The sequence below is a fragment of the Dermacentor silvarum genome, chromosome 7, assembly GCF_013339745.2.
Source record: "Dermacentor silvarum isolate Dsil-2018 chromosome 7, BIME_Dsil_1.4, whole genome shotgun sequence".
NCBI classification, from domain to species: domain Eukaryota; kingdom Metazoa; phylum Arthropoda; class Arachnida; order Ixodida; family Ixodidae; genus Dermacentor; species Dermacentor silvarum.
In genome coordinates this window covers 59,872,130-59,898,486 of record NC_051160.1, presented here as the reverse complement: position 1 = coordinate 59,898,486, position 26,357 = coordinate 59,872,130, and the positions used below count along the sequence as shown (strand labels likewise).

General features: G+C 46.5%; 1 protein-coding gene across 1 annotated transcript in view; it reads left to right on the top strand.

Annotated features, from left to right (window-relative positions):
• LOC119458092 (leukocyte tyrosine kinase receptor-like) overlaps nucleotides 1-26,357 on the top strand; it is a 169,745-nt gene that overhangs the window by 129,027 nt on the left and 14,361 nt on the right. Inside the window, 9 exon segments of the mRNA XM_037719908.2 lie at nucleotides 1,939-2,100; nucleotides 5,465-5,618; nucleotides 7,773-7,889; nucleotides 13,027-13,271; nucleotides 15,862-16,016; nucleotides 18,548-18,677; nucleotides 21,534-21,631; nucleotides 23,957-24,049; nucleotides 26,118-26,304. Coding sequence (XP_037575836.1) covers nucleotides 1,939-2,100; nucleotides 5,465-5,618; nucleotides 7,773-7,889; nucleotides 13,027-13,271; nucleotides 15,862-16,016; nucleotides 18,548-18,677; nucleotides 21,534-21,631; nucleotides 23,957-24,049; nucleotides 26,118-26,304 — 1,341 coding nt within the window.

Here is a 26,357-nt window from a genome sequence, read left to right as displayed (position 1 = left end):
TGCCAGCCGATCGACGTTCAGGTGCCAGCCGTCGGCTATAGACAGTTACGGTACGGCCATGCGGAATTCTCCGCTCCTTTCCGTTCTTCTCACGACCACAAATAAACAAAGAAGGGCTAGTTCGTCGTGCCCCTCTGATCGCTCTCATTGCGAAGCCGACTAAATGGAAGTTTCTCGAGAGGATTAGCATATAGGGCCCGGTGGGCGGGTCTTTTCCATTCTCTGGCGCACGCAGATGCCTATCGTTAGTGACTGGCACAGACAATCCCCATCTAGCCTGCGCAGCTCTGCACGGAGTTGCTGATACAGAGTTCTGTTTACCCGCAATGCTTATTTGCATGTGAAACGGCTCCTTGAAACCACAGGGAACGTGCACTTCAATCGATGAGGATGATTGAGGATTTCTAATGCCATCTTCTTTGGAACGGGGCGGCGACAAATAGTCACCTGCTTGATCTAATCAAGTTTTACTATCCATTGCAGTCTGTCATTTTTGTCTATCTCTACATTATATATCATTTCTCTTTATTAAAATCTAGATCCTTGCGTGTTAAAGTTACCTACGCCTGTAGCGCAGATCGACAGCAAAACTGGCACAAGCTCGACGGAGCACGAAAAAATTCACCGACGATTACGATACTCCTTAATGCGAAATTTGAGCGCAGCTTTATACATGTTTTCATTTCGCGACATATTGGCTGGCGCGGACAATCTTTCTCGTGCGGCACGTTGCAAACGGAGCGAAGTGTGCCGCGACTGCCTCACTAATCTGGAGATCGCGAGAGGCAGCGCGGTGGGTGACGCGTGGGCGCGATTCACAGCAGCCGCCGCCGACAAGACTACCAGACGACGAGCGCTACTCTGTCGCCATCTCGTAGCCATCGTCGCCGCACTAGGCTTTCCTTCTCACGCTTTCGCCCTACCCTTCTCTGTTTTCCGCCTCGTGGTTCCGCTGCACCCTCCTCTCCACTTTCCTCCTCGCGTCTTTCATCCCCCGCTGCGATCCACGTTCGCTTTCATCTTCGCTTTCGTTCGCTCGGTTACGCCGCCGACGCCGACACTCGCCGCATGAACGGCGCTCTAAATGCGACCACAACGGCGAAATGCGCACAGTCGAGTTTATTGACACGGGACTAGTGGTCCCTGCCGCGAACTTTTTACCGGGGCTATACCGCGAGTCGAAAGTCAGTGTGTACCATACTCGGTGGCTCAGTGGCTATGGCGTTGTCCTGCTGAGCGCGAGGTCGCGGGCTCAATTCCCGACCTCGAGGCGAAATGCACGAAAGCACTCATGTGTGTATATTCGCGGCAGTTATTTTGGTCAAAATAATTGCCGCGCGAATGGCCGCTCACGGCACTTTGCGTGTATTCGCGTGCTTCTTTCACGCCCCGGAAGACCACTTTTATGTAGCACGTATTGAACAACAGAAAGCTGTATCGGGAGTTTCTTGTTGCTCTCTAATTTTCTCATTGACAATTTTCATCTATTATAATATTTGAGAAGTTGATTAATTAACTAAGACTAATTATGTAATGAGGCGGTATGCAAAGAATAATCTGAGTATCTCCAAGCAACGGCCAACAAGCTTGGTTCTGTCCAACTACGTGGCATAATTTTAAATCTTGGTGCATGATAGTTGGGACACCCTGGACACGTGCGACACGAAGGACAGCACGCGAACTTTCGGAGCAGCGCCGAGTTTTTGCACAAAATAAATGTATACATGCTGATTTCCTGCGCTTACCTTTACATCAGGCAAATGACCCTGAGCTGGTTAAAACTGGTTTGAACCATTATTTTTTTGCTCCGAAGTTGAACCGGCATCGAACCGTTTTCGCTGAACAGGACCGACAATCGGAACGAAAAAAATTTTTTTTTCGGTTTGGTCCACGAGGTTTGCCAGTCACTCGACCATCTAAGACCCCGTACGTTTGCAGGGAGGAGACGCGGCCGTCACGGACACTGCTCAGCGCAGCGGCCACGGGGGCACCTCGTACGTGCACCCGAGCCGCCTGGAGGCTGCGTTCCTGCCCACGCCGTGCCGTCTTGGCTCAGCCGCATCGACAGACGCTGACGACGCTAAGCCGTACCCCGGCAAGGCGAGTATTTCTGGCCAGAATGTGCTCGCTTGGGCTTGTTGGCAAAGGATTGGTCTCGAAAAAAAGAAAGAAAACTGTGGCTTCAATCTACGCTGTGAAGGTGCATGGTTGGACAGCGAAGCTGTGAACGACACCCACAAAGATTACCCATTGTGACGTCACTTGAATTCACACACGTGGCTTTACAAAGAGTGAAACCAGAGAGAAGTGAAATGTACTTAACCACAGCCCTTACTACTTCACAACGACATTATATTCACGCTGTTCTTCTGGCGTCTTTACTTTCTGTGGTCTACCCATGGTAACCTGGAATTAACTGAATGAATTGCTAGACCGTGGTGACGTCAATATGTGATCTCTATGCTGTTGGGTACTTTTTCACTCGGAGTAGCTTACGCAACCGTAATCTTTACCGGGAAACACACGCGGGAGAAGGAACGTGCTTCGCATTATTCGCAGACGTCATTGGCATACATTATATGGCTTGCACTTCACACGGGGGTTTTGTAGACGTCAACCCCTTTCGAAGCAGCTGCACAACTAATATTTACCGGAACGCGTCGGAGCGTGTTCCCATTGTTCACACGCGCCTTATCACCCATCATGTGGCTTTGATGGTTGTTTTAGGATTTTTCTTTTGAAGACGAGTGCTGAACTGTATGCTGTATGCCTGATTTCAAAGGAGATATGCTGCTTGTATTCAATTTTTAGCCTGGCTTTTTTTTTTGCTTACGCCAACGACACGAAAATTTCCTTGGCTGGTAGCGGCATACAGTTTCGCTGTAAAAACAAATTCAGAGCCCTTCCACTACTGTGAAGATGGAAGCCAGTGAAGCTGTGACTATGGTGGGTCTGCTATAGAGAATATTGCTATAGTGAATTTATACATTATCATTATTGACCATATTGAGCGTCTTCGGCATGTTCATCAAAGAGCAAGGACACCGGCGTTTTGTTTTCGCCCGGCGCGATGGCCAAGTAGTGCGTTTGCTGCGCCAAGTCCGTCCCATCGTCATAGACTAGCGTATAAGCCACAGCGTTCATAGCCGCGGCACACTGCACGGCATCGTCAGGATTCTGACATCAGGATCCTGGAAGATGGGGTTAAACGAGCTTCCGTCCCATAGCGAGTCCAAAAGGCTGCTGCTGATAACAGCGCGATCTCTACGTCACGAGTCAAAGGGGCACAATTATTGGTGGGACGTGCCGCCGCCGAGTATCGCCACACTTTTGAAAGAGGCATTGGCGGTGGCGAGGGGTATAACAATGGGCCATTCATCATCCGCTTTGACACCTGTGCTAAGGCACAACTGGCGGAAAGCCGCCACACACATGGAGCCGAAATTGTTGTACACGCCGGTCGGTCCACGGACGCGATCTCCTGGAACCTAGCCTTAACAGCTTCGCTGTAAAAAAGCAGCTACGTGCCTTGTACAACGCTTAGAAGTTAGGTGAATGCGAGTACTCAGTAATTCTTTGAAAGCTCCTAATTAAAATACACACTTCAATCTTTTGGTACCAGTCACTCATGGAGTGGCCTGCATTTGCTGAAGATACAAATTCTTCGCATTTTTCAGGCGTTTCTTATAACGCCTCTAAATGGGCCAAAAACGAAGGTCTAGCAATTTTAATGTGCCCCTAAGTGACACAAACACACACACACACACACCAGTTGAACAGTTTTGTCAAAATGTATACTTCGTGTTAAGTAGCTTTATTTATTTTTTCTAGAATACTGCGAAAACTGGCATATAGCGATTTCGAGCGCTTCTACGGTCGTATTAACAGGCTCGCTGTAAATTTCACACTAGTATCTGCTTGTAGGACTTATCATTCCTGATGAGCACAGGTTTTAGTCTGATGGTTTATACTGACTATGGCTGAGCGAGCTGTCTCAAACGTGACCCCTCCCGCTCAGCTTACTACGTAGCAACAAACATACTGCCGAGCCATATCTCTCTGAACGCCGAACGAGAGGCTAAATTTAGCTCCGATTGCATCATGCGTCGCGCAATAACGGCGCCATCTGTGTACGCGACACATGCATGATAAAGTAATGGCTTCATGGTGCAACCGTACTAGTGCAACTAATGCAAGTAAACTTCTGCAAGTAATTGCTTCCTTCCATTACACAACACCCGCCGTGGTTGCTCAGTGGCTATGGTATTGGGCTGCTGAGAACGAGGTCGCGGGATCGAATCCCGGCCACGGCGGCCGCATTTCGATGGGGGCGAAATGCGAATACACCCATGTACTTAGATTTAGGTGCACGTTAAAGAACCCCAGGCGGTCCAAATTTCCGGAGTCCCCCACTACGGCGTGCTTCATAATGAGATCGTGGTTTTGGCACCTAAAACCCCATAATTTAGTTTTTTTCCCTTTACACAACGATACCAAAGTAATGTGTGTGGGTAGCACGGCTGCAAAGATATAAGCGGTAGTAGTGTAACATGTTTTCGTTACATGCGATTTGAGCAAGCGACCCCTTGTGACCGATTTTAAAGACGTTTCACCTGAAAAAAATATAAAAAAGTCGCAGTTTCGCCCGAAAGCCGAAGCATCGATTGCGAGAGCAAATTATTGGACAGCTAAACATTCGCTTATTAACTCAACTAACAAGCATGCTGTCACGCACGCACAGGCAAACATGATCACATCTCACTCGATGACCGGGAACACTCACTGTCAAAACGCTGGAGTGAGTCAGCGCAGCAGCAGCAGCGAGTGAATTGAGCTTCGTGCCGGCGCTCGCATTGACGCGAACTCAGCCGCGAAAACACAGGGAGGGCGGACCCTTCCCCCGCCCCAAATGGCTTTCAAGATACAGCCGCGCGGGCGGGCGCTCGCGGCGCAGATGGCAGGGCGAACTCCAATTTATCAACAACTCGAAGAAAAGGCAAGTGTTTAGAAAGTAAAGGCATCTCGTAGATTAAAACTCCTCCACCGCACCCCCCTTTGTTTTCCCCCCTCTGATGTTGTCTTTGACGTCACCATTGAACAATGCAAGCATTTATCTCAGCGGCCCTATGAACAGAGACATCAAGAATGACAAGATCAGTCTGATAGGTAAGACCGCAGGAAAGCTATCGCTTAAAATAGACAGCGTCAGTACATCGAGTTTGTAATGGGGTTGACAGGCTTTATACGTAATCATAGGTCCGAAAAAATAGTTCGCGGATGCCCTACATAGGAGGCTGATTTTATTGTGGATGTCGATGGAAAATAATCGAATGACAGATAGCACGGCTATAATGCTTATCGCATTACAGTAGCTTCCACGTGGCCGTGAAGACCCTACGAGTTTATTTCTTCATGCTACCTGTTTCAAAAACTTAGTGCTCACCGTTCGCTTCCTTCGCTACAGGGTCTCGGCGACGCGATGGTGGTGATCGTGTCGGCGACCGACGTCCGCTGCCCGTGCCGGCACTTCTGCCTGACTCGCTCCCTGTCGCCGGCCACCTTCAAGTGCGCATGCCCCATCGGCTACAGGCTGGCACGAGATGGCCACAGCTGCTACGGTGAGGACAATAGAGAGTTTTAGCAGAGCGTTGCTTACACTCCGCTCCGCACACGTTTCATGCGCAACGATGGCTGCATAAAATGCATTGATTTCGCTTATCTAGCAAGCGCGTCTCCCGCGGCCGCCAGTGACGTGCTCTCAGCTTGGCTGTAAAACGATAAAGAAAGCAACTAGATGCACTCTGACGTTCCGCTCAATAGGGTTCGTAGCGGAACGTGGACAGCGTTCTTCGTACTTGCTGCCGCTGTGAGCGTTGTGTTCCTCTTCTGTTCCGGGTAGTACTCCTGGTAGTGTTCCTGGTAGCGTTCTGCTGAAGGGGTGTGTGCAAATTGCTAGGATACACCGGTATGAGCGGAGCGGACCATAAATGATCTGATAAAGCTGTTTAATGATTGGCCGTGAAGTAGGTCTGTTATCAAGGTGCACGTTTTAGCGTGCCTAAGCTAGAAACTCCTTCCGTGTCATGCTGTTATCCGGAATTCTGTCCAGATATGGCGAACTTATTTTTAAAGACCCCAGTTGTCAAAATGTTTCACTTCCCCCGAAATCATAAATTGGCTTCTGCTTGCGCCGTGCCATTGCACGACTAAGCACGGAGATGAAATTATAAGCTCTTCCATGGCATCGCTAGAAAATGCGAAGTACCGTTGACGAGCTCAGCTCGTCCTTGGCCGGTATTACCAAAAAACGCGTGGCCGAACCCATATCGCCAAAGGTACGGAAAGCGTTAAAGAGGCATTATGGGTGAATGTTAAGCGGTAAACCACGTGAGTCGAGCCTGCAGCAACTTCCGCTGATTGTGTGCAGGGTGTGAACTTCTCTCTTCCTTCTCCTCTTTTATCCCCTTTTCCCCCTTCCCCAGTGCAGGGTAGCCTACCGGGCCTCAGCCTGGTTAACCTCCCTGGCTTTACCTTAAGACTTTTCTCTCTATCTCTCCGCTGATTGAGAAAAATGGGGGGCTTCGAGACAAAATGATAACTATTGCTAACCAAGCTTGCATCAGCGACGGACATAATAATTCAAGCAGTCCTCGGATGCATCCAAGAGATCTCCGACTCATTGTCGGAAATGAAGCGTTACTTGAATTGATTTGAATCGATTTTATGGCACATACATAAGGTATGAAGGAACTTCTTTAATCTTACTTGACATTGAAAACGCAGCGCATTAGTTTGCTTTACAGATGCCGTTGTCACAGGCTCCGTCCATAGAGACAGTGAGAGAGATGTTTAAATATATGAAGGACAGAGAGCTCGCCCTGGCGCACTTCCTCAAATAAGATACTGTGCGCGAGAAAAAAATGAAAAGAGAAAGAAAGAGGATTCCGACGCAATGTTTACCTACAGTGCGAACAGATCAGACGAAACACAAAGCAAACATGACATCACGCCACCTTCCGATTCGTCCGATTTGTTCGCGCTGTCGGTAAGCATGCACTTGTACCGACTCACTTAAGTTATTTGCTGTGGTTCTTCAGGATGCAATGACAATTATATTGTCAGCATGTCATCATGGATTATACATCCAAGGTATCTGTAAAATGTCATAAACATGACATGTGAAGCACAAAATGGCATCGCGTAGCTTCAGGAAACTATCCCCGCCCTCGTTTACCGATGCCGTGTTCGTAAACTTTCTTTGTTGTACCCCTTGTTGTCTCTGGGCCATCAAAGCCATTTTGTGTGGCGTTCAAGAACTGCTTTCATGTGGCACCCTATTTTTTCATGTTAATATTTAGCCAGGCTAAGAGCGCGACAATTGGCGCGAAAATGCGACATGCTTATAACTATCTCATCATGCTCCCTCGTCAACGTATGGCAAATTTATCTGCGGCTGTCTTTTTCCAGTCGCCGTTAAGTGCAGCTACAGACGAACCCTGATATATGAAACCCGGATATAACGAATTATCGTGTATAACGAATAGCTGTAAAATCTCCATGAAAATTTTGTAGCATTATTATAGCATTATAGCATTATTGATATATCGAACTATTTCACGATCCCCTTCGAGTTCGATATATCTGGGTTCGACGATATATCCGTATCAACAGTCATGGATACAAGCTGATGGCATAGGCGTCACATGAAAAGGCGGCTGGCGACGGCGCATTAACTTACTGCCGCGTCTTTTGCACCTGTTTGCATTTCGCAGCAGCTTCCGGTGACGCGAGGACCAACGGCGAGTACAAGTTACCCACGCACCACCTTGTAGTCATCATCCTCTGCATCCTGGTCACGGTGGCCATCATCCTCTTCTTCGTCGTTGGATGTGAGTTTACACGAGTCTCTCGCTGCATGTTAATCTCTACACCGAGACGCATATGCTCTCGTTAAGTTTAGCTACTTGTGGTTCGTGAACTAACCTGCCAGCTCTGATAGAAGTACAAGCTATATGGCAGTGGTGACAGCAGGAACTCTTCGAGGTGCCGACGTCTCTCAAGCGACGTGCAAACTTTTTCTACAGTATCAATCCCACTTGAGGTCCATTTATCACAATTCTCTGTCTTCATTACAACACCGTTTTTTGCAGATCACAGTATAAATGAGTTGCGCGAGGTAGACTCCGTTCCTTGTGGCTTGTCCAACAGAGGGACAGAAAGAATAAAAAGGGAATGGGTTTGCACAAGTACAACACAGATTCAAAACACTGTATGAAAAATGAAGTCATATACGTACGTTGTAGCGTAATACACGCACACAGACACACACACAAATATATATATATATATATATATATATATATATATATATATATATATATATATATTGTAATGAAGCACAACTAGCCGCAGGTGGGGAACGATCCCACGTCTTCGCATTACGCGTGCGATGCTCTTACCATTGAGCTACCGCGGCGCCGTTTTCCCATCCACTTTCTGGGCTATTTATGTTTTTCAACTAGAACTGACCCTGTGAGTGTTAACCAGCGCCACCACTCACAAACCTAGGCGGCGGATGTGGAACATCCTTTCTGCCGCAGGCGTCACGAGGCGCCAGTTGTGCTACATATATCAAGAAGGGGAATCAGGAAACCAATTTTGTTAGCCATAACCACATGAAGTCAGCAGATAATGAAGCCTATGAAAGCATCAGGCAAGTTTGTCGTTTTAATGGAACTGAACGAGCGATAAGCAAAATGAAAGTGGCCGAAAAAAATTCAGCGGCTATTTAGCGGTAAATGCGAGAGAAATGTGTTGCATTACCTCCCACCTTTTTGAGGCCCGGAATTCATAATTTAAACCGCGTTCACCAAATTGAAAGGTGTTGTTTAGGAGCTCACTCGACTCACATCCTGCCTCTTCAGGGAACAAAATGCACCTGATGGTGATGTGGAGCAGACCACCGTCACGTTTTTTTGTTCATTTCCCAGCCAGTGTCTTTTAGGGGCAATGTATTTCGGATAATACGATTTTCGGATGATACACTTTATTTTCCGGTTTCTCTGAAGATCGTACCAATGAGATTACACTGTATCATCATCATCATCATCATCATCAGCCTATGTCTATTTCCACTATAGGACGAATGCCTTTCCCTGTGATCTCTAATTACCCCTGTCTTGCGCTAGCGTATTCCAACTAGCGCCTGCAAATTTCCCAACTTCATCACGCCACCTAGTTCTCTGCCGTCCTCGGCTGCGCTTCCCTTCTCTTGGTATTCATTCTGTAACTCTAATGGTCCACCGGTTATCCATCCTACGCATTACATGGCCTGCCCAGCTCCATTTTTTCCTCTTAATGTCCACTGTATATATATATATATATATATATATATATATATATATATATATATATCACGTGACCGGCTTCCCACACTTCACATACATTTTTTTTCCTTTTTGGCATTCCTAATGCCAGCGCATGAAACAACTTGCTGTCCGTGAGAGCCGAACCCACAACCTCCGCATTAAGCGTGTATTGCACTACAAAACGCGCCACGGCAGAGGCTGTTCCCCCGTCCACATCGCTGGGTATGCATAGATACACACACAGATACATACCACGGACTGATTTTGTTAATAACGTAGGCGGAGTATACTTCTAGAGTGTGTCACTAAACGTGGACAGAAATAGAAATAAAACAAAATCGTCACATTATTGCGGTCTTGCTTTCTGTCCTAGTTCATGCGTTGATGACCTTTGTCGTCGTTTTGGGCAATTTGACAAATGGCGTTCGAAAATATTTTGTGCCTCGATGCAGCTAGAAGCTACAGTACGATTTCAAGCTTGCGTTCTTGGCGCCTCTGGACACTATCACAGCACACGAACAGTAGGCAGCAATATTATAAACCTGGAATTAAACATTGCATTAAGCGTGTGCAAGCAGAAAATGCGCCACTCTCGTAGACCTGTTATTTTGTTCCCTCTAATTCATGCCGGCAAAGAACGACTGCATCTCAGGTGTGCTTGTAGACTAGACGCGACATCGCGAAGGCTTAGAGCGTGAAACGCTCCACTTTTTACCGAAGAAAACCAGCCCACTTGCAGTGATAGCTATGTCCAAGCGTTCGTTTTGTGCATGATTCCACTTCTGTTTACCTTCACGGATGCTGCTGTCACTGTTGACCACTTAAGGTAGCCGGACGGAGTTAAATCAAGTTCGCTGAGTTCGCCAATTCGACACTTTGACGAAAAGCGTCAACGTGTCACCAAACAAACCATGTTTAAGTACCGTGTTAACTGTGTGTCAACAAGCTTTATAGTTCGATGTAACACTGCGTGTAGGGTGCAAGTCACATGACTACCTTGATATATAACCAGTAGCACACAACATTCCTGCTCCCTGGTGGGGCTGGTTCGGCGCCGAAGCTGTCTGCGCTCTGAGGCGCCAGCTTATGCTTTCTTCGAACCGAAACCCTTTTCAGACATCGCTCTCCTTTTATCTGCACCTGAGTATTGACTGATGTAGTGACGCCAAAGGGGGAAGCTGGTGTTGCTCTTCCACATGTGTACCTATATTCTTAAAAAAAAAAAACACGTAGACAGAGGAATAAATTATTTGAAAATTGTGCAGGAACCATCGACGATTATCGCCAACGCAAACGAATACCCAAACGCTTGTACAAAGCTATTCGCTTTATCAAAGAATGATGCGCTTGAAGTTCTATATTTGTCGCGGGGATGACGTTTAGGTAGCGTCCGTTGTTTTACTGCGTGATTCAGCAGCGAACAAAACATTTAACCAGCACATCTGTAACGGTAATATTGAAAGTTGTTATATAAATGCAAATGCCAAGGGAAGGGAAGTGCAGTCGAGGACCGCAAAAAATTAGGTGGGGTGACGAAATTGGGAAATTGGCAAGCACAAGTTGGAATCAGCTAGCGCAAGACATGGGTAATTGGAGATCGCTTCGTCCTGCAGTGGACGTACAAAAAAACATAGGCTAATGTCGATGATGATATTGTCACGTAGTAGTGACGCTGAAGAAGACAGGCGTAAAACTGTGTATGACGAAACTGATTCTGTATTAGACGACCCTGTGCCCACAAAAGCAAGCTACACTCGAAGCACAACGATAGCGGCGAACACAGTCGGCGATCGTCGAAATCTGATCAGCGAAGAAACGCGTCGACTTTTATACATGAGTCATCGAAGGTTCCAGAATAATCCCTGGTGCCTGCGTGTCTTCCAGAAAGTACTAGACAATTCGCGTGGGTCATACAATGAGATTACGTAAGCGCCGGTGACAACAGACAACGGATAGAAGCATCGATAACGTTCGAGAAACTTCTGATACAGGCAGGCGCGTCCTTCGCCGAGCGATGTTTAACATTTCTTAGCCGGTGAAAAGCGGTCACCGGTGAAAGATAAACAAGTACATGTGTCAATATCCTCCCCTTAAAAAGCATCGTCACGATGCTACAAACACAAAAGCGAAAACAAAACCACACATAATAATAAAAAATCAACAACAAAACAATAAAGTCCCCAAGTTCGTCAGCGGGCGTACAAAGGCTTCAGACGTACCACGTGGATGACTTTAGGTCGTGCGCGGCGCCGCTGTGATTGCGAAATGCCGTCTGGCACGACCTCACAGTCCAGTGCGCCAATACGTCGGATGATCTTATAGGGTCCGAAACAGAGTCCGAAACATAGGGTCCGAAACATAGGGTCCGAAATAAGCCGATCCGTCACGGTGGGCTGTCTCAAGCGGTGCGTGTGCCGGCGTGAAAGGCGAGTGCCATCCTCCTTTCCCGCAGCTACCACAAGGGGAGAGGGCGGCGGGAGAGGAGGAAGGCTGTCCTACCCGAGCGCTCCACCACAGCTTCTAAACCTTCAGACGCACCAAACCTCTCGCGCGGCAGCAAGTGTGCGTCTCGGAGCACAATTCGTCGATGTTCGTCGGAGCATGTTCGTCGATGAAGGCGCCCCTCAACACGTTTAAGCGATAGCACGCACCTTTTGCATCGGCGAGTTTGTGTGGGAAAAGCGGTGAAAGTCCGACCACCAACCACCGAGCACCACGAAAACGGGAGAAAGAGCGAAAAAAAAAGAAGTCATTCACATTAAAGGCCGTATACAATATCTCAGGTCCCGCTGACCATACTAGAATACTTGGTTCGGATGCGAAGGGGGGCTAGTTGCTGAGCTGTCATAAAAAATGTCACAGTTTCGCCCTAAGGGCGAAGCAATGAATGCGATAGCAACACAGCAATGTCATACGAAGTAAGGTGAGCGGCTTTGGTAGCAACAACACGCAGAACTGTTGTCGACGCCATCGGCGTTTTGCCCGCGTTAGCTCAAAATGCGTGCGGCGTTGGTGACTGTTGCTGGAGCCTCTCATATAAATAGGCACTTGGTGCCGCAGCTAAACGTCGCGTCCCTTCCTTCCCCCTCCCCCACGGCCTCTCGCGCGTCTGAAGAAGGCGCGTTTGCTCTACATATATGGTGATTGTAAAGGAGGAAAGAGACGCCTACTTCTGCAGCCCTTAAGGAAGCACGGCGCAGAACGCGCGTTTGTTCTCCGCCGTGCGTTCACTCCCCGTGAAAGAGCGCGTCCCTCGCGCCCTTTCACTCGCACATACAGCGTTCGGCGGCGCGCGGCCACGATTTCATCTCCATTGACGTGATACGGAACCTCACGGCGACGGCGACGGCGACGCCGACGGCAGAAATCTGCTTTTGAGTGTCCATATAATTGCTATCGCAATAATAAAGCCAACGTGATACCGACACAAGAACGAAGACAGAGACCCAGCGCGGCATTCTCGTCTGCTCGTCTGTGCCGATTCTCTCGATGGTTTTTTTTTTTTTAATCCTGAGACAACTAGGCGTGCTGGATATTCCACACTACATACTCATATCAAATACCAGGCATGCTACGGTTCCGTACAGTCTGCTCACGTGCGTGACTTCGTTTCACCTAAGACACTGTCGCTAACGCCACCTTTCTAACCCGGTCGCAGTCCCTCGGTGTCCTGGTTCGCGCAAGAAGCTGCCTTCGTCGCTCAGTCCCGAGCCTCTGGGCGGCAACAACCCGGAGGTCCAGCTGAGCAGGTTGCGGCAGGCCACGGGCATGGTGACCGAGTTCAACCCCAACTACGAGTTCGGAGGCTCCACCTGCACCCTACAGGACCTCACCGACATCCCACGCGAGAGCCTCACCCTGGTCAAGGCTCTGGGACAGGGAGCATTCGGCGAGGTCTACCAGGTACGTTAAGTGGAAAATTGTTTCGCGAGGGTCTTTAGCTCGTGCACTGGGACCATAGGCTCGGACACGGGTATGCGTTTTGTTGCGCCTTGGGGTGACTTTCCGCTGCTGTTGTGACACACATTTTCTGTAAGTATACAGCAATGTTGTACAAAAGTGGAGTTCAGCGGGTCATGTAATACTCAGAGCAAATGGTGGGAGGTCTACCAGAGTACTACAGACGAAGGGAATAGTAGTTGGGGGAAAGCAACATAATTCGTACTTAAGGATGGCTTCAACCAATGCAAGCAGGCAGGGAAGACTGGAGATCACTGGGAGAGGCGTTCGTCCTGCATAAAGATGGAATATGATGATGATTATGGTTATGGTAGCAACGGATGTCACTCCCGGGGTCCCTGGTAATAAAAAAACAGATTTCGATTTGATACTAAAGTTTAGGTTCTTCTTCTTCGATGCCCCTTTTTTGACGAATTACGCCATATGTGAGCGTAATTTGAACCTTTCCTTGATTATATAGTCACGTTGAGGGCCGACCACTTTCAGAAATTTTTTTTTCTTCTTTTTCCTTGCGACATAACGCCCAGCGAGAATTCTCGCTGGATTGACGAGCATGGTGTGAATGACTTAGTCAATAAACGCTCATTGAATGCGACCGACATCAGTGAACGTAATCAATTCTGAAAACGGTAGCAGTCTGAAGGCGTAGCAGCGTTGCTCCTAAAAAGGTACTGTAGGACTGTTGTTTCAAGTGAAATGGACTCAATATGCAAATTGAAACGTGTTTTGTGAGGAAGCGATGGCGATAGTGCTCGATTCGCAAGACCAGCAGTCGCGAACCACGTCCTTGTTGAAAATTGAAAGTGGAAACAGTTGGACTCAGCCTGCGTGGCTAAATGATTACACTGCCGCACAAGTGCAGTCATAGAGCAAAAGCATGAAGTAGCAGGTAACTGGACCTGTATCGACAAAAAAGCTTTTGCTGACAGAATTGTTCATAACAGAACATTTCAGCCAATCGTGAGGCTGATGATATAATGATCGAAGGTGACTGGCCAATCACAAAGAACATGCTTAGGAACGAAAAGTTAGGAATGAAAATAACGCAAAAGTATTGTGCAATTATGTGAAATTGTACCATCTTTAATGATCCCCAATTGCAGTACATATAAATACATATAACCGTGTACGTCGATTTTGTCTTGTTTCGCGTCGACTTTGGTTGACACGCCAGTTCTTTTTCACTCTCTCTTTCGTTCTTTTTTATTCTGTGGCGTTTGGGATAACACGGAGTTTTCGTGACGTATGTACGGACAGGACAGTTTCGCCGAAACTGAAAGAGTGCGTCCGAATCAGTCTAACAGCAAGAAAGAAGCAAAACGCACGCTTCACTTTCCGGTTTATCTGGTCTCGTACATCAAAACTCCAGTGCAACAATGTTTGGCCACAACGATCGCATCATACTGTGTAGTATCCCGCCGCCTTCGGTGACGCATATTGTGCTGTTTACGAGCACATTACTTATATTTGAAGCTATTATTAGTATAATCATTCAGTTGCACCGAAGCTTGTCGGTTCTTTTGGACGTGTTGTACAAGTTTGTCGAGCTTCAGCACAATATACGTGAAGGCAAAGGCGACGAGAACACAGTGCGCTGTAGCCGTCTTGGTGTTCGTATACGGCGAGCTGAAGCTTACGTGAACAATTTGCATCAGCTCGCCTTACAAGCGTGTAGCATCGATGTTCTTGGTTTCTCTGGCATTTTCTTTTTGTTACAGTCCAGTCTTATATTTGATTAGTTATGGCATCTACTCGGCTGATTTTCTTGCGGAATCAAGAAGTTTCGGATCAAGGTTTCCGCAACACAGTGTGGACGCCGAATGCGAACTCCTTCCCACTGTTCAATAATTGCTTTCAATATTTTGATGCCCTCTAGTTTACAAGAATTCAACTACACTTCTAGCAAAAAAAAAAGGCAGAAGAGAAATTAGACTATCTTAAAAGTTTCTAACTATGGAAGCTGTAACACTTTAATTCTACGGATTAAATTATGATGTTAACACAAACTTTTTACTCAACTCAATTCACAGCATTGATTGATTACTTAACTATTTATTGGCGACCGTAACACATAAATGTGCACTGTTTTAGACGTATGAGACTGCAACTTCCCCTAAACCTTAGAATGTTCTTGGTGCCAGCGAATGATAACATAAGGATGAAAATTTAGTCCGTCATCCTTATACTAGGAGCCGTACCGGGAGTGTTATTCTGCTAACTAATTCCACTCTGCTTGGCGCAGAACGCGGCCACGCCCTCACAGATTGGTTCAAAATACAAAGATGGCGTAATTCAGAAACGTGGCGGAATGCGACTGCCAAGAAATCCACTCCATGTTTCAAGAAGCATAAGTGGATAAAATTATCCAGGATTCTTCCACTGGGCGTTGTATCTCATAGCAAAAGGTTTGTTTTCGGATGTTAAAGTCAATCAATCAATCAATCGATCAATTCAGTAAGTGCAATGGAGTCTCCGGCTTGCTCTCTCTGAACACACCCCTCATATTCGTCTGCTCTCGCCACCTTCGTTGCAGGGTTTCCTGCTCCCAACAACCGTTCCTCCCACTTCGCCGACTGCCGGCGAAGCACCGTCCCCGGTGACAGAGATTCCAGTTGCCGTGAAGACGCTGCCGGAGCTTTCGTCACCCGAGTCGGAGAAAGACTTCGTGACGGAGGCCTGCATCATGAGGTACGAGAACGCCGAGTCAGATATATATATATATAGAGAGAGAGAGAGAGAGAGAAAACTATCGTTAGAGAAAAAGCTGAGAGGTTGGCCTGAACTACTGCGTTCCAGCCCGCTACTCAGCGTTGGAAGGAGCGGAGAAGGGGAACGAAAGAAGTGGGAGAAAGTGAAGATAATGAGAAGTAAAAGCATGATGTCTAAGAATAAAAAAAAACTAAAAATACTTACTGTAGTCGCATATCCACTTTCTTTCGAAAGAGCCACAATGACCTTCATCCTTTGACACGCAAATAAATTTGACCATGGACACAAATGAAGACTTTTAGGAAGTGGCCGGTTGTCGAGGTGCGCCAAAGAATTGGTCATAGATGTTTTCCTCTTGCAAATAGTTCCTCTCCCAAGAGAGAGGCGTTCTTTAATAGATGCCGGAAATACGCTTCTACAAGTGACAAGTGTGATACATGAAATGAGCCATTAGTACGCGGTACACTCCCATGCACACAACATTCGCAGACACACGCAGTAAGAGGCAACTGAAGTATAACGTCGAAAAGCGGAACAAGAAGTTGAGCTAGTTCGTATTGAATGAACATGCACTGTAGCACGTTACACGAGTCACAAGAATAAGTTACGACAAAGATGAAGCGCTACACTCAGTAAAGTTTATTGGAGGAAACGAAGACTAGTGTATGCACGCGAAAGATGCCAAGGAGGTAGATACAAAAGAAACAAGATAACGCGCACCACCAGTGGTGTCTATAAAGGCGATGTCTTGTGGGGGCCAGTGTCCTGGAGGAAGATCTCCGAGCGCTTTCGCTGCGCTATCAGTCCCAGTAGACACCATGTAGGCAGTGTAAATTCAAGCCAGTCTGCTCTGACAACGTGAGGAGGGGCACTAGTTGCATGTGCTCTTGGAGCAATTTCTCAGTAAACAAATTAGACGTCGTATTTCGTAAGGGCATTTTTAAAGAGTTTACGTTCTGCTTGCCCTCGGTCGATGGCTGGCATGATGCCAGGTCTTCGATATCGTCAGCATTGATGACTCGCCACACCGGGTGATGAGAAAATAATGGAATCGTACAAAAAAAATCCCTAAAAATATTACAACCGATGAATCGTGAGCTGAGGACATGAGAACAGTACGCTCAGATAAGCGCAGTTTAATTTGTTATATTGCCAAATTCGGTATACAAGTGGACAAAAACACATTCAAAACCATACTCACTGTGGGTGCGTCAGACCGTGAGAAGAACGGCAGTATAGGTTAGACTTTATATAATTTTTTTCTGTACTTATTTTAAGTTTTTTTTTCTTCCGGTGTGTGTGTGTGTGCTATGTTGCTTTGTCGAGCCTTTAATGACCTTTGATAAGACTCCAGCTACACGCGGGCAATGGTTGCACATAGAAGCGGCTGCTGCTACGTGCAACCTCGACCCTTGACGACGTGTCGTCAAGTGTCGTAGTTGCACCCAAGATGTAAAACCGTCGGGTGCCATTATATTCTGCTGGTGCATTTCTTAGCACTTTTTTTTTTTTGCTTCGTCAGCAACATTTAAAACGTGCAAAACTAAGATGTGGTAAAGTTCGAAAAAAGCTGAGGAGCGGAGTCTGCATGTGAATATAAAGTCGATGAAGCATCTACCTTCTGAAAGCGTTGAAGGTGCACAAACATAAATTTACATTGTTGAAACACGCTCCGAAAAGAGGTAGACAAACCATAAAAACTTCCCTGTAAAAAGTGATTACTCGTAAAAATCAGAAACGAAATCTGGCTATACATTGGCGCCACTGGCAGCCACGGAGACATTGACCCGTCCACGCCTTTTTTTTTCGAAAACACTTCGCAACTATGGTGGTCAATCTGCAGCACAAGTCAAGCGGAAGCGTCTTAGAGTGTGTGTAATTATTTTTATTAATTATTTAATACGTGGTATTATTTCTTTCCTGCTTAGGGGCCCGTATTCAGCAAAACAAAAGAGAGTAAATAATGTCCACCGTTCCTGATATCGTAGAAACGCGTATAGTTAGGAAAAGATTTGTAAATTTGGCCCCTGAACCCGTATTCACGAAAAAGGATTTTCGTTAGGATGGTTCGTAAGAGAAATGCCAGTCAATTGTGAGGTTGGACGTATTATTAGCAATGACCACTAGCCAATGAAAAATTGTCTTGTGCAGTCAGCACCGGGGCCTGTATTCACAAACACTTCTTGTGCTAGGATTGTTCGTAAAATCAAATTCCAGTCAATACTCATGGTGGACATATTTTTAGCGAAGGGGGCCAGCCAGTTGGCAGTGAGCATTTACGAACCAGAAGCTTTGGGAATTCGGCCCCTGTTTGTCTGGTGTAACACTTAAGTGTACAATATTGCATATGACGCGTGCAAATTGGACAGTGAAATAAATCTCTACGCATGTTCCGGAGTTATGCACGTTTCACGGTGGCCGACTTCGGTGGACGGGCAAAGCCCAGTAGCCAGGCATGTCGCAGCCAAATTGGTGTCACACATTTTCGCATTCTTGTTTTTCTATCGCAGCAAGTTCAACCACCCGAACATTGTCCGCTTCATTGGCGTCTGCTTTGAGAAGATGCCACGTTTCATCGTGCTCGAACTGCTGCCCGGTGGAGACCTCAAGTCCTTCCTCAGGGAATCGCGGCCAAAACCGGTGAGTAGAATTAGCGGGGGGCCCGGCTCTTGCAAGGTAACCGTGAAAAGAATGTGGTTGTTTTGTTGCTGTGGACCTGTGGACAGTACGTGTCAGCGAGGCAGTCACTACCGCCGATAATCGTTTTTTTTTTTTTTGCTGGGGTTGTTGTTCATCAACTGCAACACGTGGAAGCTTTGGTTTATAAAGTGACAACTATACCAAAATCATATAGCTAAAAATGAAACACTACGTAAGGAGAAAATATAGAAATAAGTGGCGTGGGAGATTTCGCTATGTTTACTAGTAAAACAGGAAAAAAAACAAAAAAATAACAAAAGAAACCACCACTAAGGACAAATGTACATAGTAAGAACATATCGCAAAGTTGCAATTATGAACGTGTTACGCTTAATGTAGAGCTAGCACATGACCTGTAGCAAGCATGAGTATCTTTTAGTAAAGCTGCAATAGTTGAGTTCACATCGAAGCGCGCAAAAAGATACTGACGTGAGAAAAAAATCGCAGCATATCCACGGGGTGAATGATGATGAGTGGACGAAGCTCCGGAGGGAATCATCGGATCTCCCGCTTAAGGGGACGCTAGCACAAACGCGTTAGAGACGTGCAGTACTCTCTAGTAAGGGGGAGCGGCCACAGCGTCTTACGCAGCCATTTACACATGCCGGAACGTGCACCGCGTTTGCCGACGCCATCACATGACTGCTGAGAGAGTATACCCCCCGTATTCATAAACGCTCCTCGACTTGACTTGCCACCGCCTTGGGCAGCGCGTTCGAAACGCGTTGAAGGTAAGGCGGAGAGGCCACAGCGTCTTACACCAGCTTCTTACACGGGCCGTAACGCGCTAGCACAAACGCGTTAGAAACGCGCTAGAAACGCGGCCTTTCGTTAATGTTGGGTATTTATTGCCATCGTGGTGCTTGTGTCTATGTGTGCTTCGTGGCGTAGTGGGCTAACGCCGCGCGCTCGGAAGCGAGGGGTCCCTGGTTCGATTCCGCGCTACGGACACAACTTCGGAATTTTTTTTCTCATTTTTCTCAGACTGGTTACACACTACTACTACGACGAGGGACGAACGGGTGCCGCCTTAAGGAGCTTCGCCCCTAAAACAATCACGTATAAAAAGGAAACATAATGCGCAACACTTCTTTTCGCATTACTTGAGGTCCTCTCGGGAACATAAGATGTTGCGCGCATGCGTTATTAAATCTCTAACCCTCTCTCTTTGAATCGTGAATTGAACCGCAGATGGTTAGCTCAACTCAATTCAATGCCGTGCTCCGCGTCACCCCACTCTTTGCAAGTTGGAACGCCTGACCATATGGCGTTACACAGTGCAATCGCCAACATAGACGATAGTTCATCGTCCTTAAGGTGAGACCACGTGAGCGCATCTATCGCCTCACGGTGTTCGCCTAACGAACATGGGTCCGCCCACGAGGCCAGCCACGTGACCGATTGCTAGCTGAACGGCCGAACTGAAGCAGGGAACATTGGGAGACACTCAAGGACGCACCTGACAACAGATACACAGCATCTGCCCCTCGTATCATACACGCAGATGAGACTCGATCGATCGATACTCGATCAGAAGCCACCTGCTGGATAGAAAGTATGCTCTTTCTTTATTTGTCAGAGCTGCTGAGTTATTTCTGAGTCACGTGCTTCCCTCTTTAGAAGAGACTGTTTAAACTTAGTGGTTCAAACTCGTCTTAGCCATGGATTAACAAGCTCAGTAATACGATTCTCACGATTACTAGCGCCATGCTTGTGGACGGTCCACTGTTAGCGGCAATGGCGCACAGGAACGAGCGTGTTCGTCGAATCGGATGTCTGGTGCCAGTGTGTGTGTGTGTTTTTTTTTTATCGTTATGATTTTGCAAACGTCTTATTCGCTAAAGCTTCATACTAGTTTGGTGTCCCTCGATTACAGCCATCATTTTACACTCCATCAACACTGTCTATATTGGAAGTCGCCATGTGGAACACCCAAGTGCTACAAGTACTTCATTACTTGACTTTATATACAAGCTGAAAGTGAGCATACTGGGGTCATTTGGTCTTTCGCTCAATTCGGGTTCCCTACTCCGAAAGTCTTGCATCTCTGGAGAATATGATGTATATGCAAAATTCGGCGATTGCGCTTCCCTCGTTACCTCGTTCCACCCACACGTGATGGCGGACGTCACCCTAGAAATGAAAATAATGCAGGTGCGTGTGAGATGGTGCCGCTAACTATTTATATACCATCTATTTCATGCTGCACGGATCCTCGCTGTTTGCAAGCCTATACCAACGGTTCAATGGTGCCGGGAACGGGAAGTTGCCTGTCTTGTGTAAGGCAACCCAAAAGTGCGGGAAAGCATACTTGCAGTATTTAACATATCCTTTATTGTAGACAAAACATCAACCAAGAAATAAGGCTTGTAGTTGCAAAAAACAAAACAAAAAAAAAGCTCCTACGCCAGAAATGATCGTAAGAATAAATTCTAGCCAGCACTGACGCTGGACATGTTATTAGTGAAGGCGATCGGCTAATAGCAGAGAACACTTGAATATTGCCGCAGTATACTCTCACGTTGCACGCAATCATGCTATAAAATGCCAGCAACTTAATTTCCTCAATTTCATGTAAACAATTCTGTCGTTGATCACCTTTACATTGAGATATATCAACCAAATGCTTGTTTTGATTATTGCGTCATGTTTAAAGGTGATAAAATTTCTGTAGGGTTTACCGTGTTTTAGCAGCATGAAAAATTACGAATACATTACTGACCGTTATAGCAAGTTGGCAACGAGCGTTGACCCCAAAGAATGCAATATTTAAACCCACCTTGTTGTTTCTTGCAGAGTGTCCCGCCAAGTCTCACGATGACAGACCTACTTAAGTTAGCCATCGACGTGGCCAAAGGCTGCCAGTACCTGGAAGACAAGCATTTCATCCACAGGTGCGGTCAGCATTCTTCGTTGTGCATTTTTACTGCAGTGAAATAATATGCAGCAATAAGAATACTATGAATATAATAATATTGTCACGTGGTAGTGACGGTAAAAAACATCGGACTGTGATAGCAGACTGTGTTAGTCATATGAGTTTGTTCCGGTTCATCGCATACAAAAAGCGAGGCAGGGAGGCAAACGCCGGTACACCGCCTGACTAAGGCTTTCGCTTCTTATACGAAAAAAAAAACACAACAATTGGAGAAGTCGCAGCGTGGTATTCAGCTGCATTGTGAAATAAATGGAGGACGCTTAACCTTGGCCTTTAAGAGTGGAACGCGATAGCATTCGAAGAACCCTGGCTGCTTATCAGGCTTTTTTCTCGTATATCCAAATTCCAATCCGACTGCTATCACCTGTGTAGGTTGTGGTTAAGTCGTACTTCACGATTTTTCTGACGGATTTTACTTTGAGAAATTTTAATTTGGAATGTTACTTTGCGAATTGGGCCTGCCTGGTCGGGGTGGTTCGGTATGATGTGATTCGGCGTGATTATTTTCCGCCAACGACGCCGGCGTTTACGCCTACACTGACGGCGACGCCGGATTTTCTCGGACACGGGGCCCTTAATCGCGTTAAAATGGTAGTGCATGCTGTAACCAAACCTACGATTCTGAAAAAAAGAACAATATTATAGTTATTGATGAACTAAAACAGAAAGGGAAAAAGAGCGTATGGAAAAGAAAATAAGTTATGTCGACGAAATAAAATGTATGCACGATCAAACCTACAAGAAACTTACAATAATTTAACGATACAATAACGCACCTAGAAAGGTCAAGTATTATAGCTGCAGTAAAAAGACAGTCATAAAGCACAAATGTATAATGCAGAAGGTTGAATAAATATCTCAAGTAGTGGTGCAAACATCCCAGAAAAAAATAAGGGCACAATAACGGGAGGAAAATGCACTAAGATGTCAAAGCTGCATTACGTATGCTTGAACTTTATGCCCAAAACTACGTCTACACTAGGCAGACCACAAGTATGAAAACTTGTGTGCTAACCATTGTGCACCAAAATATTCTATACGAGCGCCATCTCAGAAGGGGTTTCTGAATGACGAAACGTCTTTTTGATGATTTTTCACGTGGCTGCCTCTGTCACGTGTATTCTCTCAAAGTGCAATATGCGTGGAAAAATCGACACTTTTCGAGTTTGGGGAATGGAATGTGCACACCATGTCACAACGCCAAACACTGGTGCACCTCATTCTTAAAGGAAACATTACCCAGTCGATGCTATGACACTCTCTTCAGTACTGTAGAGTCCTGCGTTTCTGATATCATAGGACATTTAGCAGAGCATCAGCCGTACACCAAAAAAGCCATAAGCCTATCCATTAACAGCATCGCCAATGGCAGCATCCTGTGAAACTTTCGTCAACTATAACCCGTTACAAACGATCATTATTATCAGTATTCGAACTAAAGAAGATTTATCCCACAGGCAATGTTTCGACAAGAAGACTTGTTTTCGGAAGGGCAATAACTGATGTTTTCATTAGGGCTTACGTAGCTCCCTCTCCATTAAGGCTTGAAGAGCATAAGCGCGTCAGAAAGTAAGGTGGCGGTTGGTCGAAGCATTTGAAAAAAAGTAACGGTTACTTGTGATAGCGAGACTTGAGGGGAAGTCGCACTATTACAACTAATCTCTGCTTTTCGGTATTTCTGCTTCACTCACCCAGCCTTCATATTACTATTTTCCACCCACCTAGGAATCTTTGCCTCACATCATCACCAGATTCCACCACGAAATGTTCGTCGCATTTATGGTTTCCCGGCATACCAGTCCATGTCTGAAGCACAGTTTATCCGCTATGCTTAAGCTTTCTACTGGTCGTAGAGGCCACGGTGTCACCAAACGAATGCGTACACGTTCGTAGTTTATGAACGTGTTATAGTGGGTCAAATAGACAGAAAGAAAGACATGGTGGTTAAGAATTTCTTCGTTCTGTTGGCAACCCTCCATTTGCGAATACAGAAGAGGGTATAGAAACATAAGAAGAAAAATGACAAATAGTCATCGTGCACACACATACAAAGAAAGGATCACTGTCACAGTCTACGGTGGCCGTGGAGTGTTTGTGTCTTCAAGAACAGTAGCACCCCTCAAGGGCCTTTGCCATAGAAATGTTCCTCGCCATCGACTCTAGCATCTCCCTTGAGGGATCTTTCGTTTCAGGGGCGGATATTAGTGGCTGAGAATAACTGAGCTCATCGGCACATTGAGACCAGTATTCCATTCACTCTTGCCTTTTTTTTTTTCAACAGAGACATCGCCGCACGCAACTGCCTGCTCACCACCAAGGGTCCAGGAAGGGTGGTCAAGATCGCCGATTTCGGCATGGCCAGAGACATCTATCGGTAAGAACGCGAATTCCGAGTGTTGAGTTTTCTGCTCTGAGCACTCTTCTTTCATGTCACTGTCTATTTTCTTTCCTGTTAAGCGGTGATCGTGTAGCAAAAACTAAACAGACAACGTCGTACCTTTTCAACAACACACAACTTCGTACAACGTTCTGAATCTACAGCACGACGTATGCTTTGGTGAGCGTTACCGGTGCTAACTTCTTACACGTAACAGTAATTGCAAAGACGTAAATAACGAAAGACACGTGCGTAGGAACCATGCGACTCGACGAGCGCTACTCCTCATACCGACAGCCACTTGGATTTCTCAGAGGTTACAGCTGGTCCTGACCATCGGAGCAGCCAATGCGTTACCCTAAAGACCGGACGATTCTGGTGTGCGCACATGCCACACACGCTTTTGGTGGGAAACATATATGCGTAATGTGTCATTACGTCTCTCCCCCTTGATGCGTCGCCAGCTGATGGCTTGAGAACTGTCTAGAGCGCAGACACAACCACAGAAGCTCGTAATATCCACTGCAGTGCCGCATTATTTTGAACCCCATTATTGAATGTATAAACAATGGTTCCTATATACTGTCTTACAATATGCATGACCGAAATGCGCAGAACTTCAGCTCATTCGCGGAATCTGGGCTCCATAAACTTTAGGAGACGATCTTACGTGCGCTGTCCGTCGGGGAAAGCATTTGCTCATTTGCAGTGTCCGAGCATATGCCATAGGTGCAGCTGCTGACAACTTAATCTTTAACTTAATGATGATGGCGAAAGCATGTTGAATGAAGGAAGAAAAATTCACTTCTTGGCGAAAGTCAAGCTAGGCAAGCAGGGGAAGCTATGGACGCAAGAATCCAACGAGACCGCGCCGACGGGTGTGTGACCGCTCCGGAGTTCCGAATAGCAGTGACGCTTCAGTTGGTTTGGCTGTTTGCCAAGGTAAGATCAGAAGGGTTGAAACTTTGAAGATTTGCAGCCGACGATTTACATTCAGTGTACCGCAATCAGAATGCAATGATTAAGCCACTATAGTAAAGCGGTATAATCGTGCTTTCCGTTATCTCACAAATTTTACTGCCAAAAAAAAAGACGGAAATGACAGGAAACACGTAAACTTCCTTTCAGTGTCGTCAGAGAGCATCATACCTGGCTGGTTAGCTTTCGCTTTATATCGTAATATAAATTACGATATAACCTGTAACCTGTAATTGGTCACGGGCTCTTCTTGGCGGGAAATGACAAGTTGCATATTGAATTGACATGATATAGCCGATACAAGCGCAAGGTTGAAAACAACGTCTAGCCCACTTACGCTGTAACTCCGAGTTCGGCCCTCGCCACTTGAGAATATGACGCGGAGCCGAGTCGCTACCGCAGCTGCTCCGAGATCACGCGATAAAACCGAGCGCATAGGGTGCTTCTCAAGTTCCCCACTCAGTCCTTGCTTTCTCCCTTATCGCTTTCTAGAGGTTACTCGTTTCTTTCGCCTCATGGTTCTCCCGGTGCGCCTTATGTGCAGGTAATGTCCTAATGTGCGATGTCACCTCTTCACGGGCCACGCTGCGCACATGACAGTAGAGCAATAAATGCATAAAGGACGCGTTTAAAAGCGGAAAGTGTTGATTAATGTGACAGCGGCAAAAATCTGCGCACGAGTTTCGAGAGTTATACGCGAAATTTACGCACACAGTTTTCAGAAAATTTGCAGACATGGTTTCTTTAGCTACAGGAATACCGTCGCCCACGTTTTCGCAGGACGGGTGGCATTTGTTCCTTCTTTTCTTTCCGTAAATTTATTCTGTTTATTGACTGAAACGCAAATTCGATTTAGTTCAGATTGTATCTTTTGGTTCTCCGTTCGAAAACGTGCATCATACCTGTGAGGCACAAGAGAAGGAATATTTTTGTTGCTCTTTCTTTCTCCAAGTTCCGTGGTAGCTACAACCTCGTGTGTGCGTGGTCATACGGCCGTCGTGAAAAGGTGCGTCTCTGACAAAAGGACACCTTGGACAGTGAACCGTCCTAATTCCAGTCTGCGTTCGCTGGCGCGCCGTTCTTGCAGGGCGGACTATTACCGGAAAGGAGGCAAGGCAATGCTTCCGGTCAAGTGGATGCCACCCGAGGCCTTCCTGGACGGCATGTTCACCAGCAAGACGGACGTGTGGTCCTTCGGCGTGCTCCTCTGGGAGGTCATGTCCATGGGATACATGCCGTACCCTGGGCGAGGCAACCAGGAAGTCATGCAGCTGGTAAGCTTGTCTGCCAGTTCAGAATGACCGCACCCTGTCCCATTTGTGCCCTC